General features: G+C 65.5%; 1 protein-coding gene across 2 annotated transcripts; it reads left to right on the top strand.

Annotated features, from left to right (window-relative positions):
• The first annotated feature begins 2,793 nt into the window (after window positions 1-2,793).
• On the top strand, window positions 2,794-12,349 carry DGAT1 (diacylglycerol O-acyltransferase 1). 2 transcript variants are annotated; one of them, XM_032609485.1, is made up of 17 exons: window positions 2,794-3,169; window positions 7,305-7,392; window positions 9,470-9,510; window positions 9,605-9,690; window positions 9,773-9,825; window positions 10,068-10,173; window positions 10,319-10,432; window positions 10,536-10,610; window positions 10,693-10,796; window positions 10,885-10,923; window positions 11,025-11,066; window positions 11,141-11,185; window positions 11,263-11,375; window positions 11,463-11,528; window positions 11,621-11,708; window positions 11,793-11,855; window positions 11,947-12,349. In XM_032609485.1, the coding sequence occupies exons 1-17, from the start codon at window positions 2,973-2,975 to the stop codon at window positions 12,100-12,102; spliced, it is 1,476 nt and encodes a 491-aa protein (XP_032465376.1). In that variant the 5' UTR covers window positions 2,794-2,972; the 3' UTR covers window positions 12,103-12,349. The 2 variants fall into 2 exon arrangements, with proteins under 2 accessions (XP_032465376.1, XP_032465377.1); XM_032609486.1 differs by lacking the exon at window positions 11,793-11,855 and having other exon boundaries at window positions 2,884-3,169.
• Window positions 12,350-12,652: the final 303 nt, after the last annotated feature.

Genomic DNA, 12,652 nt, shown 5'->3' with positions numbered 1-12,652 from the left:
TGGCAGGGGACAGGCCCACACAGACTCCACTGGTATGGACAGCAGGGGAGACTGACCTGCAACAGACCATAGCCTGTGGGCCTGCTGCTCAGGGTGGGGCTCACCTGGAGGTGGGCGCCCCCTTCTGGGGAGCGTTGTCAGCCTTAACAACCTCAGGAAAGCCCCCAGTGTTGGTAGAGGATGGGTAGGAAGAATTGCCTAATTTGCATATGAAGACTGAGCCTCAGGGAGAGGAACGACTTGTCCAAGGGCTGCCTTTGACTTAAGCCCTGCCCAATACCCCACCCATCCTAAACTCAGATTCACACCTGGGTGGGCACCAATGGCAGGGAGGAAGGCTGTCAGAGGTCCACTCCTCCCCAGGGCTCCTCAGCTTCGGGGTCTGGACTGACTGTTTCTGCTTCTCCAAGACTCTATGGGGCAGTGGGGGTGGAAGGATGGAGGCTGCCTGCCCGGTGCCTGGGACGAGCCCGCGCTTGTCTCCACAGGTGTCCATGGACAGAGCTTTGCATTCCAGAGAACAGGCTACCGATCACCATGTCCAGTGTCTTTCCTCACAGGCTTCCTTGGCCTGCCCGCGGTGCCTCCACCCTAGTGTCAGCTCGAGGCCCTTTCTAAACCCCCAAACCCTTCCAGCCCTTTATTCGACCAGACCTGCAGGTTCCTCACCCCGGGCCAGGTGTTGCTTCCACCAGCAGGGAAACTCGCCACTGAGCTTTCTTCGACAACTCCTCATGCACACATTTGTCCCCAAACAACCTCACCTACCTTGACCTTTTGCCTCTCCCCTGTGGGTCTGGGCCGCACCGCACCCAGGATCCTGAGGTGCTGGGACTGTGGGCGGGGCTGGCGTAGGCCCCACCTCCCTCCTAGAAGTCCCGCCCACTATCAACCACAGGCCTCCGCCTCCCTCGGACAGGCCCTGCACCCCGCTGGTACAGGGGCTCTTCCTTATTGGTGCCTTCACAGCCCCTGCCTTCCCATTGGCTTGAGGCCTTCATCTTGCTCTCAACTTCGGTGGTGGAACCCTTGGTTCCCCCACAGGCCCCGGTCAGATCGGTCCTTTCTGGCGGCCCCCAGTCCACCCTGGTCCCCTCACTCCTACTGCTTCTTGTCTGCCGACGACTTGGAGTCTGGACGCGGACACAGGCAGCCGCTTCTAACACGGCCCTTCACTCCTCGTTGGCTACTGCGCTCAGCCTCTCTGGGCCTACTGGCAGCCTGAGTCGTCGATCTTCTCCTCTACCAATCAGCGTGCCAGTCCGGGCCGGCCCTCTAGTCTTGGCTCTGTATTGGAGGATGGCGGGGCCAGAAGGTGCGCGGAGACACGTGGGCGTGGGTGGGGAGCTTACCACTAGCTGCCTGGGAGAGATCATTGGGAGGGAGGGCCAGAGCTCCCAGGGCTCACTCCTACGCTGCTGGGTCCCGAGAGGACCCTCTCCTGCGTCCGACCTCCCTTGGGATCAGTACTCAGAAAGGCCTAGCTCCCCCTGGCTCAGGTCTGCCTAGGAACAGACGAACGTTCTTGGACACTGGATAAGAGACGGGGCTGGTCCTGACCCACCGAGGCTGGGCCATGTGGGCACGCAGGAGGGGTTCTGGCGCCCAATGAGGGCGGCCCCTTTAGCAGGCTACTCGAAAACACCTGCAAGGTAGCCTCAGCCTGCCAGGAAGGGATGCCAGGCTGGTATAAGTCGCAAATGGTCCGGTGGCAGAAGCACGTGTCACCAGGGGGCCCAGGTGCCTGTCCGTGGAGGTGATGGATCCAGGGCAAGCCCGGCGGGAAGGAGGGCTGACCTCAGGCTGAGCCTCTGGGTTTATTTGCTTTCAGAGAGGTGATCTTCTCAGCCTTGCTTACCTCAGAGGAATGAATGGAGTGGGTTCTGCGGCTAGGGGTGTTTCTTGGGTAAACCAGGCCTGAGCCCCCAGTGAACCCTCGCATCCAGAAATCCAGGATACTCACACTCCATGCTCTTTGCAAAATGCAGGTCAAGCCAATTGGGACCGGACTTGCCCGCCCACGGTTCTCACCGTGCAGTTGTTATGGTGTATTAGTTGCTTCATTTAACGACTGGATGACTGCAGACTGTGCAATGACACAGAAGCCTCTGGGCCCCCGCGAATTGGCACTTCAGGATCACCACGCCCTGGCAAAACTGGCCCGGGTGCGAAACACGGGAAGCTCTGCAAGTCTGCGGACGAGGGCAGAAGGCGGCTGGGTGGAGAGGCGGGCCGGGCGTGCCCATTGTGGGGGCGAGGGCAGCACCCTTGCCCTTCCCCGTCCTGGGCCTGCAGGGGAGAGGTGCTGCCCTGGGAGTAGGTGGGCCAGGCGGAGGTACCCGGGACGCGGGGCCTGGGGCCTTTCTCTCGCTCCATTCTTTGGCCTGGCGCTTGTCTGAACAACCTAAGCGGAGGAAAAGCGGGGGCCTACGGTAGTAACTAGAGGGCTCGTGGAGCATCAACGCCCTAAGTGTCTGTCTGATAGTAACGCACGAGGCATTTCATAAATAACCTACATCCCCACACCCCGCGCCTGGGCTGAGGCATGACGAAACCCTGTGTTTAAAGAGCGGGACAAGGGTCAGGCGGCGGTCAGGAGGGGCTTCCAGCTGCCAGGAAGCCGCGCGTTTTCCGCCGAGGCCCTCGGGGAGCAGCGTCCGCCCCTGGCTGCGCGCCCGCCTCCGCGCTCCGGCTCGCGCCATGAGACTACAACTCCCAGCGTGCCCCGCGCGCCAGCGGGCTACACATGGACGAGCGCCGCGGCCACGGGCCAGTTAGCAGCTCCGGGAGCGACGCTGCCGCGGGCTCTGGGTGGACCCGGCGGTTGCGCGCTGATTGGCGGCGCAGGCTACGGCGGCCGACAGGGGGCGGTGGCGGCCTCTGGCCGAGGGACCGGAGGCGGGGCCTCGGGCCTCGGGCGCTGCGAGCGCGGTGGACCACGACTCCGCCGCGGCTGGGTGCGAGCTGAGGCCATGGGCGATCGCAGCGGCGCGAGCGGCTCCCGGCGCCGGAGGACGGGGTCGCGGCCCTCGAGCCAGGGCGGCAGCGGGCCCGCGGCGGCGGCGGCGGAAGAGGAGGTACGGGACGTGGGCGCCGGGGGGGACGCGCCTGCCCCGGAGAAGGACAAGGACGGAGACGTCGACGTGGGCAGCGGCCAGTGGGATTTGAGGTAGCGGTGCGCCTGACCCCTAACCTTTGACCCCGACCCGGGGCCTGCGCGACCCTCGCTGTTCCCCCAGGCGTGTCCGCCGCAGCTCGGATTCCGAGCCCGAGAGCCTGGCTTCCGGACTTTGCGTGGACAGGTGTGCCCCTTGGGCCTCCGCGGGGAAACTTAGGGAGAGGTTAGGGGTGGAGGGTCGCCTGACAGAGTCACACAGGTGGGGGCGCCGGCCCAGCTTCCAGACGCCTCCCCTCTGCCCATCTTTAGGTGGGTCCTGAGGCTCTTTCCCAGGGTGAGCCCAGAGCCTGGAGCCCGAGGTGGGCTGGTTCCAGCCACCCGTACTGTCTTCTTCCTGGAAGGAGATGGATGGCGTCTGGCGTTGTGTGATGAAGGGGACCCCTCTTGAGGGCTATGAGGGGTGCCTTGTGGGTAGATAAGGCTCCCAGAGGAGGGTGGGCTGGCTGGGGAGTGGGCCAGCAGGAGCTTGGGACTGCCTGAGGAAAGGGGCAGGGGGCAATGCGAGAGGGTTTCTCATCCCTTGCAGACCCTCCCAAGAATGGTCTTCACAAAGGTCCCTCATCCTTTACCCAGCGATTGATTGGCTTGGGGTCCTGCTTATATTACCAGCACAAATGCCTGCTCTAGGGTCAGAGATGGGTCCTGTATTGGGACTCTCACCCCTGGCTGGGGTACAGGAGAGGGGTTTGAAGTGGGCACACCCACAGGTGGTCTCCCTGCTTAGCTGAAGGACTCATGGGAAGCGGGTGGGGAGCAAGCTGTGGCTGATGGCGAGGACCTGGCCCACCTGGGCATTGGCTAAGTCCTGCAGCTGACTCCAGGCGGTCGCTTTGCCGTCCTCCACGCCCCCTCCCCCCACCGGAGCCTTCCCGGCCAAGGGGCCCTCAGGGACTCTGGCTTTGGAAGCAGCTCCAGAGCTAGAGATTATCAAGGAGGAAGTGGGCAACCTGTCAGTGGGTTGGCAAGGATTTGCTCTCTCATTAAAGAAGAACCGAGGCTTTCTTCACTGGGTACTGTGGGGAGGGGATGGGCAAAGGCAGCTGTGGTGCAGGCACCGTCCTTGCCCTTGGGGTGCGCACAGCTCACCTGGGAGATAAGATAATCTCGGCGCTGAGCAGTGTGAGCAAAGGTCTGGCGCAGAGTTCATGAGGGCGGCTCTCCTGAGGGGTGCTGGCTTCCTGTGGGCCTGAGGTGGGACTGAGGGAGGATGCAAAGGATAGGAGTGTCCTGGAGTCCCCTCTGCCATCTCCCCACATTATCCTCTCCAGGAGGCAGGGGCGTGGCTGGCTCGATCTCCCTCTGGAGGGGGTGGGATTTGGGGTCATTTTGTATGAGATAGGGGGAGCGTGCCAGCTTTGGGCCAAGCTGTCACCCTGGGCGGGCAGTCACTTTCCTGCTCTACGCAGGTCAGGTGGCCAGAAGCCTCCCCTGTACACCTGCTAGTTGGGCTGAGCCAGCAGGAGCCCTGACTGCCCACCGTCAAGGCCAGGACCCTTGGGAAGAGGAGCTGGAGGTGGCAGGGATGGGCCACAGTCCCCTCGGGTCTGCAGGACACACAGGCTCTGTGTGCTTGTCCCTCACGCCAGATACCGCAGGGGTTGGGTCTCCTGGAGCAGAACCAGGCCTTGCTCTGTCTGCCCGCTTGGCATCTGGCCTCCGCGGCCCCTCCTCCCCGTCATCTTCCTCTCACCTGCTGCCTCTCCTCCCTGCTTGTTCCTCCCCCTTCTTCCTCCCTCCCCTCCCGACACTTCCTGCTCACCTTGGCCTGGCCGGCGCGGTCAGGCTCTGGGTGGGGCCGGAAGGAGGGCCCCCCTCTAGCCCTGCCTCTCAGCTCATTGCTTTCAGGTGCACCACACTCGCCTGTGCGCCCTCCAGCCCTTGGTTCACGGGCCCTCCAGGCGGGGCCTTCTTGTCGTGGGGCTCTCCCAGGGGCGTCCTCTGTTTCTCCCTCTCTAGCAGGGACTGAGGACACGGGGAGCCCACCCAACTGGAGGAAGTGCCAAGGGGGTGGCAGCTGGGAGGCGAGCTGGCACCCTGCCCCCTCCTTGTTCTAACTGGCCCTGGAGCTGGACCGTGTGGTCCTGCGTGTGTGGTCCACACTTGGGGCTGTGCCTCTGGGCAGGCTTTGAACCTCAGTGAGCCTCAGTTTCCCTGTGTGCCCGCCTCCCAGTGCTGGTGTGAGGTGGTGAAAGAGGTGATACCTGTGATGAGTTAGAATGGCCCTGCTGGCTGGGTGGGACTTGGGAGCAGGTGGGCGGGCCGCTGGAGAGCACAGAGGCGTGGGCAGCGCCTGCAGTAGGGGAGAGGGTGACAGAGCTCTGGGCAAGGCGGCCAGGCCCCGCGTCCATGCCAACCATGCCTGGTGCCCTCTGGTCCACTGCAGCTGACTGCATCGGCAAGGCTGGACCTCTGGGGGGATTGGTGGGCGGTGGGCTTCCTTCCCTGGGTTGGGCCCTCCGACCTCTGGGGGCACAGAGCTGCCTGGGTTGGGGGTGGTCAGAAGGCCGGTGGAGGGACCTGAGGGGCGGGTGTGGGTGGCTTGGGGAAGGCCTCAGGAGCCTGACAGCAGCGATCTGGGAGAGCTTTTATAATGTCATTTGTTGTCAGGTTTGGAAAATGCCACCCTTCCCCCACCCCCAGTTTCATCTTAGAGATTGCTGCAGATAAAGTCAGCGTGGTCTTCTCGGTGGCCCAAAGCGGGCAGGGGTCACGTTGTTGTGAAACAGTCCCCTGGGCGTGTCGAGCTGGGCGTGGACATGCAGATGGCGGTTGGCAGCTTGTGGCATGAGGTGGCTTTGGGACGCTTCCAGTAAAAGCGACTGGGCTTGAATTTGGGGGAGGGTTCTGGGCAAGCCCGTCCAGCGGAGAGGCCCAGAGACTGTCCTGTCTGGGGAGCTGGGCCTTGGAGCTCTGCTTGCCTCTTCGAAAGGCAGAGCGCCTGGGGTGGAGCTCACAGCCCCGCTGCGCGTGCTCCAGGATGGCGCTGGAGGGCAGGTGCGAGGAGGCCAGGCCTGTGACTGGGAGAGGCGGGTGGGCCAGGTGTGGGCAGACCTCGGTCTGGGAAGGCAGAGGTCAGACCGTCAGCACTGCCCTGGCTGACGATGCTGAGCGGTGTCTTGTCCTCCCTGGCCCTCATCTCCTGGGTGCGGCCGTCTGAGTGCTGACCCCAGCCATAGCCAGGCCTGCCGCAGAGGCAGGGCCACGCCCGGAGGCCCTGTCTTCTCCTGTGCCCCAGCTGCCTCTTGAGATGGAGCTGTGTCCACGGGAGGGAAGGGGAGGCCCTGGCTTCTCTTACAAAACCGGAGGCCTTGCTCAATGCCGTGGAAGGCCTCCTGGTGGCTGGGCACTTGGGGTGAGGCGGGGCTGCAGCCAAGGACCGGCACGAGGTCTGAGCCTTGCCCCGCCGTGCTGTGGCCCCTTCACCTCTGCCTCGCCCTGAGGGTCAGGCAGGGACGTGAGGGTCTGCGTCTGTGTCCCCCAACCCCGGCGCTGGGTGGGAGCGCTCATGGGTGGGGGGCACTGAAAGTGCCTCCGCTGGCTTCTACTGTAGACCTCCCTGCCATCAGGCGCCCAGCGCCTGGGTGCCGGTGCCCGCTGGGACCTGTGTGGGCCAAATGGAGGGAGGAGGCGGTTGGAGTGGGGCCCTTGGCTCACTGGGTGGTGGGCTGGGCCGACTGCAAAGGCAGATTCGCACCCCCCCATCTGTCCAACATTGCCGGATGGGCCCCCGGACCCCTGGGGTGGACTCTTCCTGTGGGCCCATCACCACTCCTTAGCCAGTGAGGGTGGCGGCAACCAGAGGCAGCTGCGGGGGGAAGGGTGCTCCCAGCCTGGGGGACTCCAGCCGGCCCGTAGCCAGCTCCTGCCTGTGGCGTGCCCCGCCCACCCGCAGCATGGAGCGGCAGGCCTCTGGGTGTTCCTGAGAGCTTGGCACGGCCTGGCCCCTCTCTGGTGACAGTTGGGGAGTAGGCTGGTGGGCAGATGGTCGTGCGCTGCCCAGAGTGAGGGGCTGGGCGTGGCCAGGTTCACAGGTGTATGCCAGGGCTGGGAGGCGTGGGCCTGCTTTGGGCCTCGCTTGAGGTTCTCACTGCCTGGGGCTCTGCGGGTGCCCACTTCTGCTTTCCAGGTGCCACCGCCTGCAGGATTCTCTGTTCAGCTCTGACAGTGGCTTCAACAACTACCGTGGCATCCTGAATTGGTGCGTGGTGATGCTGGTAAGTAGGGTGGCGTCTTGGAGCAGGTGTCCCTGTGGCCAGGTGGGGCACGAGCTCTGCCCCCTGGAGTGGGTGGCCAGAGCTTTTGTGGCTGGGCTGAGTGGAGAGGGATCGTGGTGGCGGTCCCTGCAGCGGCTGTATACTGGGCTCCCAGAGGGCACACACTCAACCCTTGTCCGTGTTGAATCCCAGGAGACGCCTGCAGGGCTAGCGTGGGAGCCTTTGTGCCGTGGGCTGTGCCAGAGGGGCTGGGGTCTCCTGAGGGGCTTCTCTGGCTTGGCGTGGGGGCAGGAAGGAGTAGATAGGCTGGTGGGCCTTGGGGCTGTGGAAGGGGTGCTGTGGGCGCAGGGCCTCCTGGCAGCACGCGTGAGTGGTCTTGGGACTCCGTGAAGAGTTTCCTCTTCTGTTCCAAATGGCCCTCATGGGCGTGGAGCCCCCGGGCAGGCCCGGACTTGGAGGAGCAGGGGTGAGAATACGGTTCTAGCCCCGGGCCCCCCCTCCCTCAGTCTCAGGAGGGTGAGAGTGGGGAGCCCCGCGCCTGCCTCGCTCTGCGGCCTGGTCGAGGCCACTGCTTCAGGGGCCCCGCTCCCCCGGCATTTGGCAGCTAGAGTCCAGCGCTCCAGGGTACAGCCTTCGGGCGGGGCAGGGGGCAGGGGCCTCTCTGGGCTCTGCCCCCGCCACTCAGGGCTGACGTGGCACATCACCCTTGACCCTCCACCCGACGTGTCTGCCTGTCTTGGGCGTGGTTCCCGCGGCTGCCCGTGTGCAAGGGGCTCCCGCACCTTCCCTGCCTGTGACCCCAGGAGGCTCCCTGGGGAGCTGTGGGGCACCATGCAGCCTGGTGGGTGAGAAGCTGGCTGGGCAAGGGGAGGGCGGGCCATTGGCCAGCTCAGACCCAGGAGATGACGTGTCCCTGGTCTCTGGAGGCCGTTGCCGGCCGAGGCTGGGTTTGTGAAGAGGGGGTCGTGCGGGGCGGGCCCCCAGCTGCCTGGGCGGCACTGTCTGCTCCCCTGCAGCCCCTGGGCCTGCCTGGCCCTTTGGTGTCGCCCCAAAGCCTTCCCCCTGCTTCTGGTACCTCTGCCACACCCTTCCTGTAGGAGACGCGCATCCCGTGCTGCGTTCCCTCTGCAGGCTGGGCCTCCAGGTGGGTGCTGCCTGTTTGCAGCTCCAGCTCTCGCCTGCTGTGAGCTCTCAGGACAGGCCACCGCCAGGTGGGGTGACACTGTAGGGCCGCGTGTGTCCTGGTAAGCTGGCTGCTCAGGCGTTTGACTGGGAGAGGGTGTGGCAGCTGGCCCCTGCATCTCTGAGCTTGTTCACCTCCTCATGAACCTTGCCAGGTAAGGGACCCCACCAGTGTCCCCTGGAGAAGCATCACTTTTCTGCGGACCCTTCCGTAACCTGCACGGGGCCTGTGCCTTGTGGGGTGAGGGAGCAGGTCCCTGTCCCTGCAGAGGAAAGCCAGGCCCCCAGCCAGCGGCTAAGGCAAGAACTTGTTGTGATGGGGCTCCATCCTCAGCTGCTGTTGTTGCAGGAATGGCCGAGGCGGGCAGGGGCGTGAGTCACAGTGTGGCGTTCCAGGCCCAGCTTCCCCCGGCCCCTCAGGACTCTGGCCCACAGGGCGTGGGCACTCCTGGTGCAGCGCCTGCCACACAGCCAGGCTCTGCGAGGACTGGCCTGACTGGCAGGGCGGTGCCCTGGGCGTGGGTGGTGGCTCCATCTGGCAGGCTTGGACTTTGGGACTGTTGCTGTGGCCTTGGGGCCCTCACCAGCTCGGTGGGATGGATGCGGGCTGCTGGACGGCGTGGGTCTCTGTCTGCTGCTGAAGACACAGGCATCTGGGAAGTGCCAGGTGTCGGGGCCGGCTCGTTGGCGTGCCGGGGGCAGTGCCGAGGGGCTTCCCATCCCTGCGCTGGCGTCCGCGGGGTGGGTTGCGAGTCTTGGAGCTTGGCGTGAGGTCAGGCAGGGCTGGGCCTGCAGGATGGAGGCTGCTGCTGGGACCCACGGGTGCCGGGAGGAGCTGGGGTGGCTGTTCCGGGGCCAGAGGTGACGGGGTCGTGTCCCTCTCTCTCTCTTGCAGGTCTTGAGCAATGCGCGGTTATTTTTAGAGAACCTCATCAAGTGAGTGGGCCCTGGCCCTGCCCCACCCACTGCCAGCTCAGGCCCCGCCCTTCTCCCCCGCTCAGACCCTCATCCCCCACCTGCCCATCTGCAGGTATGGCATCCTGGTGGATCCCATCCAGGTGGTGTCTCTGTTTCTGAAGGACCCCTACAGCTGGCCCGCTCTGTGCCTGGTCATTGGTGAGCTGAGTGCCCAGGAGGCCTCGGGTGGGGACAGGGCTGACCTGGGCCTGAACCTGCCCTGTGGCGCTTCTGTCCTCAGTGGCCAACGTCTTTGCCGTGGCTGCGTTCCAGGTGGAGAAGCGCCTGGCTGTGGTGAGCAGCGCCCTCACGCCCACCCTCGCCCTGCCCGGAGGTCTCCTCCTCTCCAGCCAGACTTAGGGCAGACCAGCAGCCCGGCCCACTGTGTCTCATCCAGGCTTTGGGGCTGTGTGTGGCTTTCCCGGGAGGGGCTGCACCACAGGCCTGGCAGCCATGCCCTAGGGAGACCCTCTGGCCCGGGGGTGAGGGCCCCCGGCTGAGCGCTGTGCTTCCCCCCCCCCCCCCCGGAACCTCAGGGTGCCCTGACGGAGCAGGCAGGGCTGCTGCTGCACGTGGTCAACTTGGCCACCATTCTCTGCTTCCCGGCGGCTGTGGCCTTACTGCTTGAGTCCATCACTCCAGGTGGGCCACCCATCTCAGCCCCATCCCAACCTGTCTCTGGGGCCCGTAGGAGAGACCTAGGCGAGCCACAGGGGCTGCCCCTGTGGCCGTGGCTCTCCTGTGGGCAGTGTGAGAGGTGCATGGCCTGAGCTTGCCTCTCCTGCAGTGGGCTCCGTGCTGGCTCTGACGGCGTACACCATCCTCTTCCTCAAGCTGTTCTCCTATCGGGACGTCAACCTGTGGTGCCGAGAGTGCAGGGCTAGGGCCAAGGCCAAGGCTGGTGAGGGGCTGCCTGGGGCTGGGGCCACCCGGGGCTGCCACCTGCTGTGGGGCTGGACCCAGGCAGCATCTCAGCCTCACCCCGCCCTGCCACTTGCTCGTAGCTGCTGCGGGTAAGAAGGCCAACGGGGGAGCCGCCCAGTGCACCGTGAGCTACCCTGACAACCTGACTTACCGAGGTGAGAACCCTGCCAGGGCCTGGGGGAGGGGCGCTGCTGGGGGCCAGGGCTTCGGCCTGCTAGCCCCACCCTCCCGTTGCAGACTTGTACTACTTCCTCTTTGCTCCCACCCTGTGTTACGAGCTCAACTTCCCCCGCTCCGCCCGCATCCGAAAGCGTTTCCTGCTGCGTCGGCTCCTTGAGATGGTGAGGCTGGAGGCTGGGGCCCTCGCGGGCTGGGGGGGCCACGGGGCACTGGGGGGCTCAGCCCGCTGTTCTCTGCTTCCTCCTCCAGCTGTTCCTCACGCAGCTCATGGTGGGGCTGATTCAGCAGGTACGCGGGCTGGGCTGGGGGCTGCGCTGTGCGGGGTGGGGGAGTTGCTGGAGGAGGGTAGCTCGGGCGGCCAGCGAGCTGACACCCTGCCCTCTTTGCAGTGGATGGTCCCCACCATCCAGAACTCCATGAAGCCCTTCAAGGTGAGCAGGCAGGCCCTTGCGGGGTGGGGTCTGAGGGCGGGGCCGAGGGAGCCAGCTGCACCCTGTCTCTGCAGGACATGGACCACTCCCGCATCATCGAGCGCCTCCTGAAGCTGGCGGTGAGCAGCCTGGCGGGTTGGGGCATGTGGGGGGCGGGGTGGTGGTGTTCTGGAACCTGGCACACGCCTCCCCGCAGGTCCCCAACCACCTCATCTGGCTCATCTTCTTCTACTGGCTGTTCCACTCCTGCCTGAACGCCGTGGCCGAGCTCATGCACTTCGGAGACCGGGAGTTCTATCGGGACTGGTGGTGGGTGGCTTTGGGTGTGGGGCCGGGGGCTGGGGGTGGGGGAGGGCCCTGGCGCAGCCTGGTCACCCGCCGTCTCCCGACCCCCAGGAACTCTGAGTCCGTCACCTACTTTTGGCAGAACTGGAACATCCCCGTACACAAGTGGTGCCTAAGGTGGGTGTGGGCGCTGCAGCCAGCCGGCGGGCGGCACGTGGCCCGGGCGCCCGCCCCACGGCCACCCGCCCCACGGCTGCTCCCTTTTGCAGACACTTCTACAAGCCCATGCTCCGGAGGGGCAGCAGCAAGTGGGTAGCCAGGACGGGGGTGTTCCTGGCTTCAGCCTTCTTCCACGAGGTCAGTGCCCTGTGGGCGCGTCTGGCCCCACCTTGGGCGGGGGTGGCTGAGGGGTAAGCTGACGCCCCTCTCACCCCCACCCAGTACCTGGTGAGCATCCCTCTGCGCATGTTCCGCCTCTGGGCCTTCACGGGCATGATGGCTCAGGTGAGCACCCCGCGTGGCCTGGCATCCGCTCTGCGCCCGGGAGCCAGCCCCGTGGTCGCGGAGGCCTGCTAACGGGCCCCCATGTCCCCAGATCCCACTGGCCTGGATAGTGGGCCGCTTCTTCCGTGGCAACTACGGCAACGCGGCCGTGTGGCTGACAATCATCATCGGGCAGCCGGTGGCGGTGCTCATGTACGTCCACGACTACTACGTGCTCAACTACGAGGCCCCGGCGGCCAAGGCCTGAGCCGCTCCAGGCCGGCCCTCCTTGCTGCGGCTGCCCGCCTTGCCTCAATGCCTGTGGCTGGAGCCGGCCTCCCACTTGCGTGCTGGGGAGAGGCCTGGCTGGCCAATGCTGCCTCTCTGCCCCTATGGGGCACCCTCCTGCCCCCTCAGGGATGGCAGACTGGGCCTGTGGGAGGTGCCAGCACTCGGGAGCTGTGCCGATCCTGCCCAGGGGTCTGAATGTGTCAATAAAGCGCTGTCCACAGTGAGCTCCCTCAGCCTCCGGGGCACGGGGCTGCTGGGAGGTGGTGGCCGTCCCAGTCCCGCGGGGGTGGCCTCCCTTGGGCTGGACCATGGGAGGGGGATCTGGGTCCCTTCGGCATCCCAGGACCTGGAGCGGTTGCCTGGCTGCGGCTGGGCTGGGGGGAGGGGGGGCGCGGCATAGGACGCAACCTCCCTGCATCCCAAGACTTCTTGTCCTGCAAGGTGGGGCCTCAGAACTCCCAGGCCCCGTGTGCCTGAGGGCTGCCCAGAAGTGGACTTCAGCTTGGGGTGGGGCCGGAGGCCGAGAA

The sequence above is a fragment of the Phocoena sinus genome, chromosome 17, assembly GCF_008692025.1.
Source record: "Phocoena sinus isolate mPhoSin1 chromosome 17, mPhoSin1.pri, whole genome shotgun sequence".
NCBI classification, from domain to species: Eukaryota; Metazoa; Chordata; class Mammalia; order Artiodactyla; family Phocoenidae; genus Phocoena; species Phocoena sinus.
This window is presented reverse-complemented; position numbering and strand designations above follow the sequence as displayed.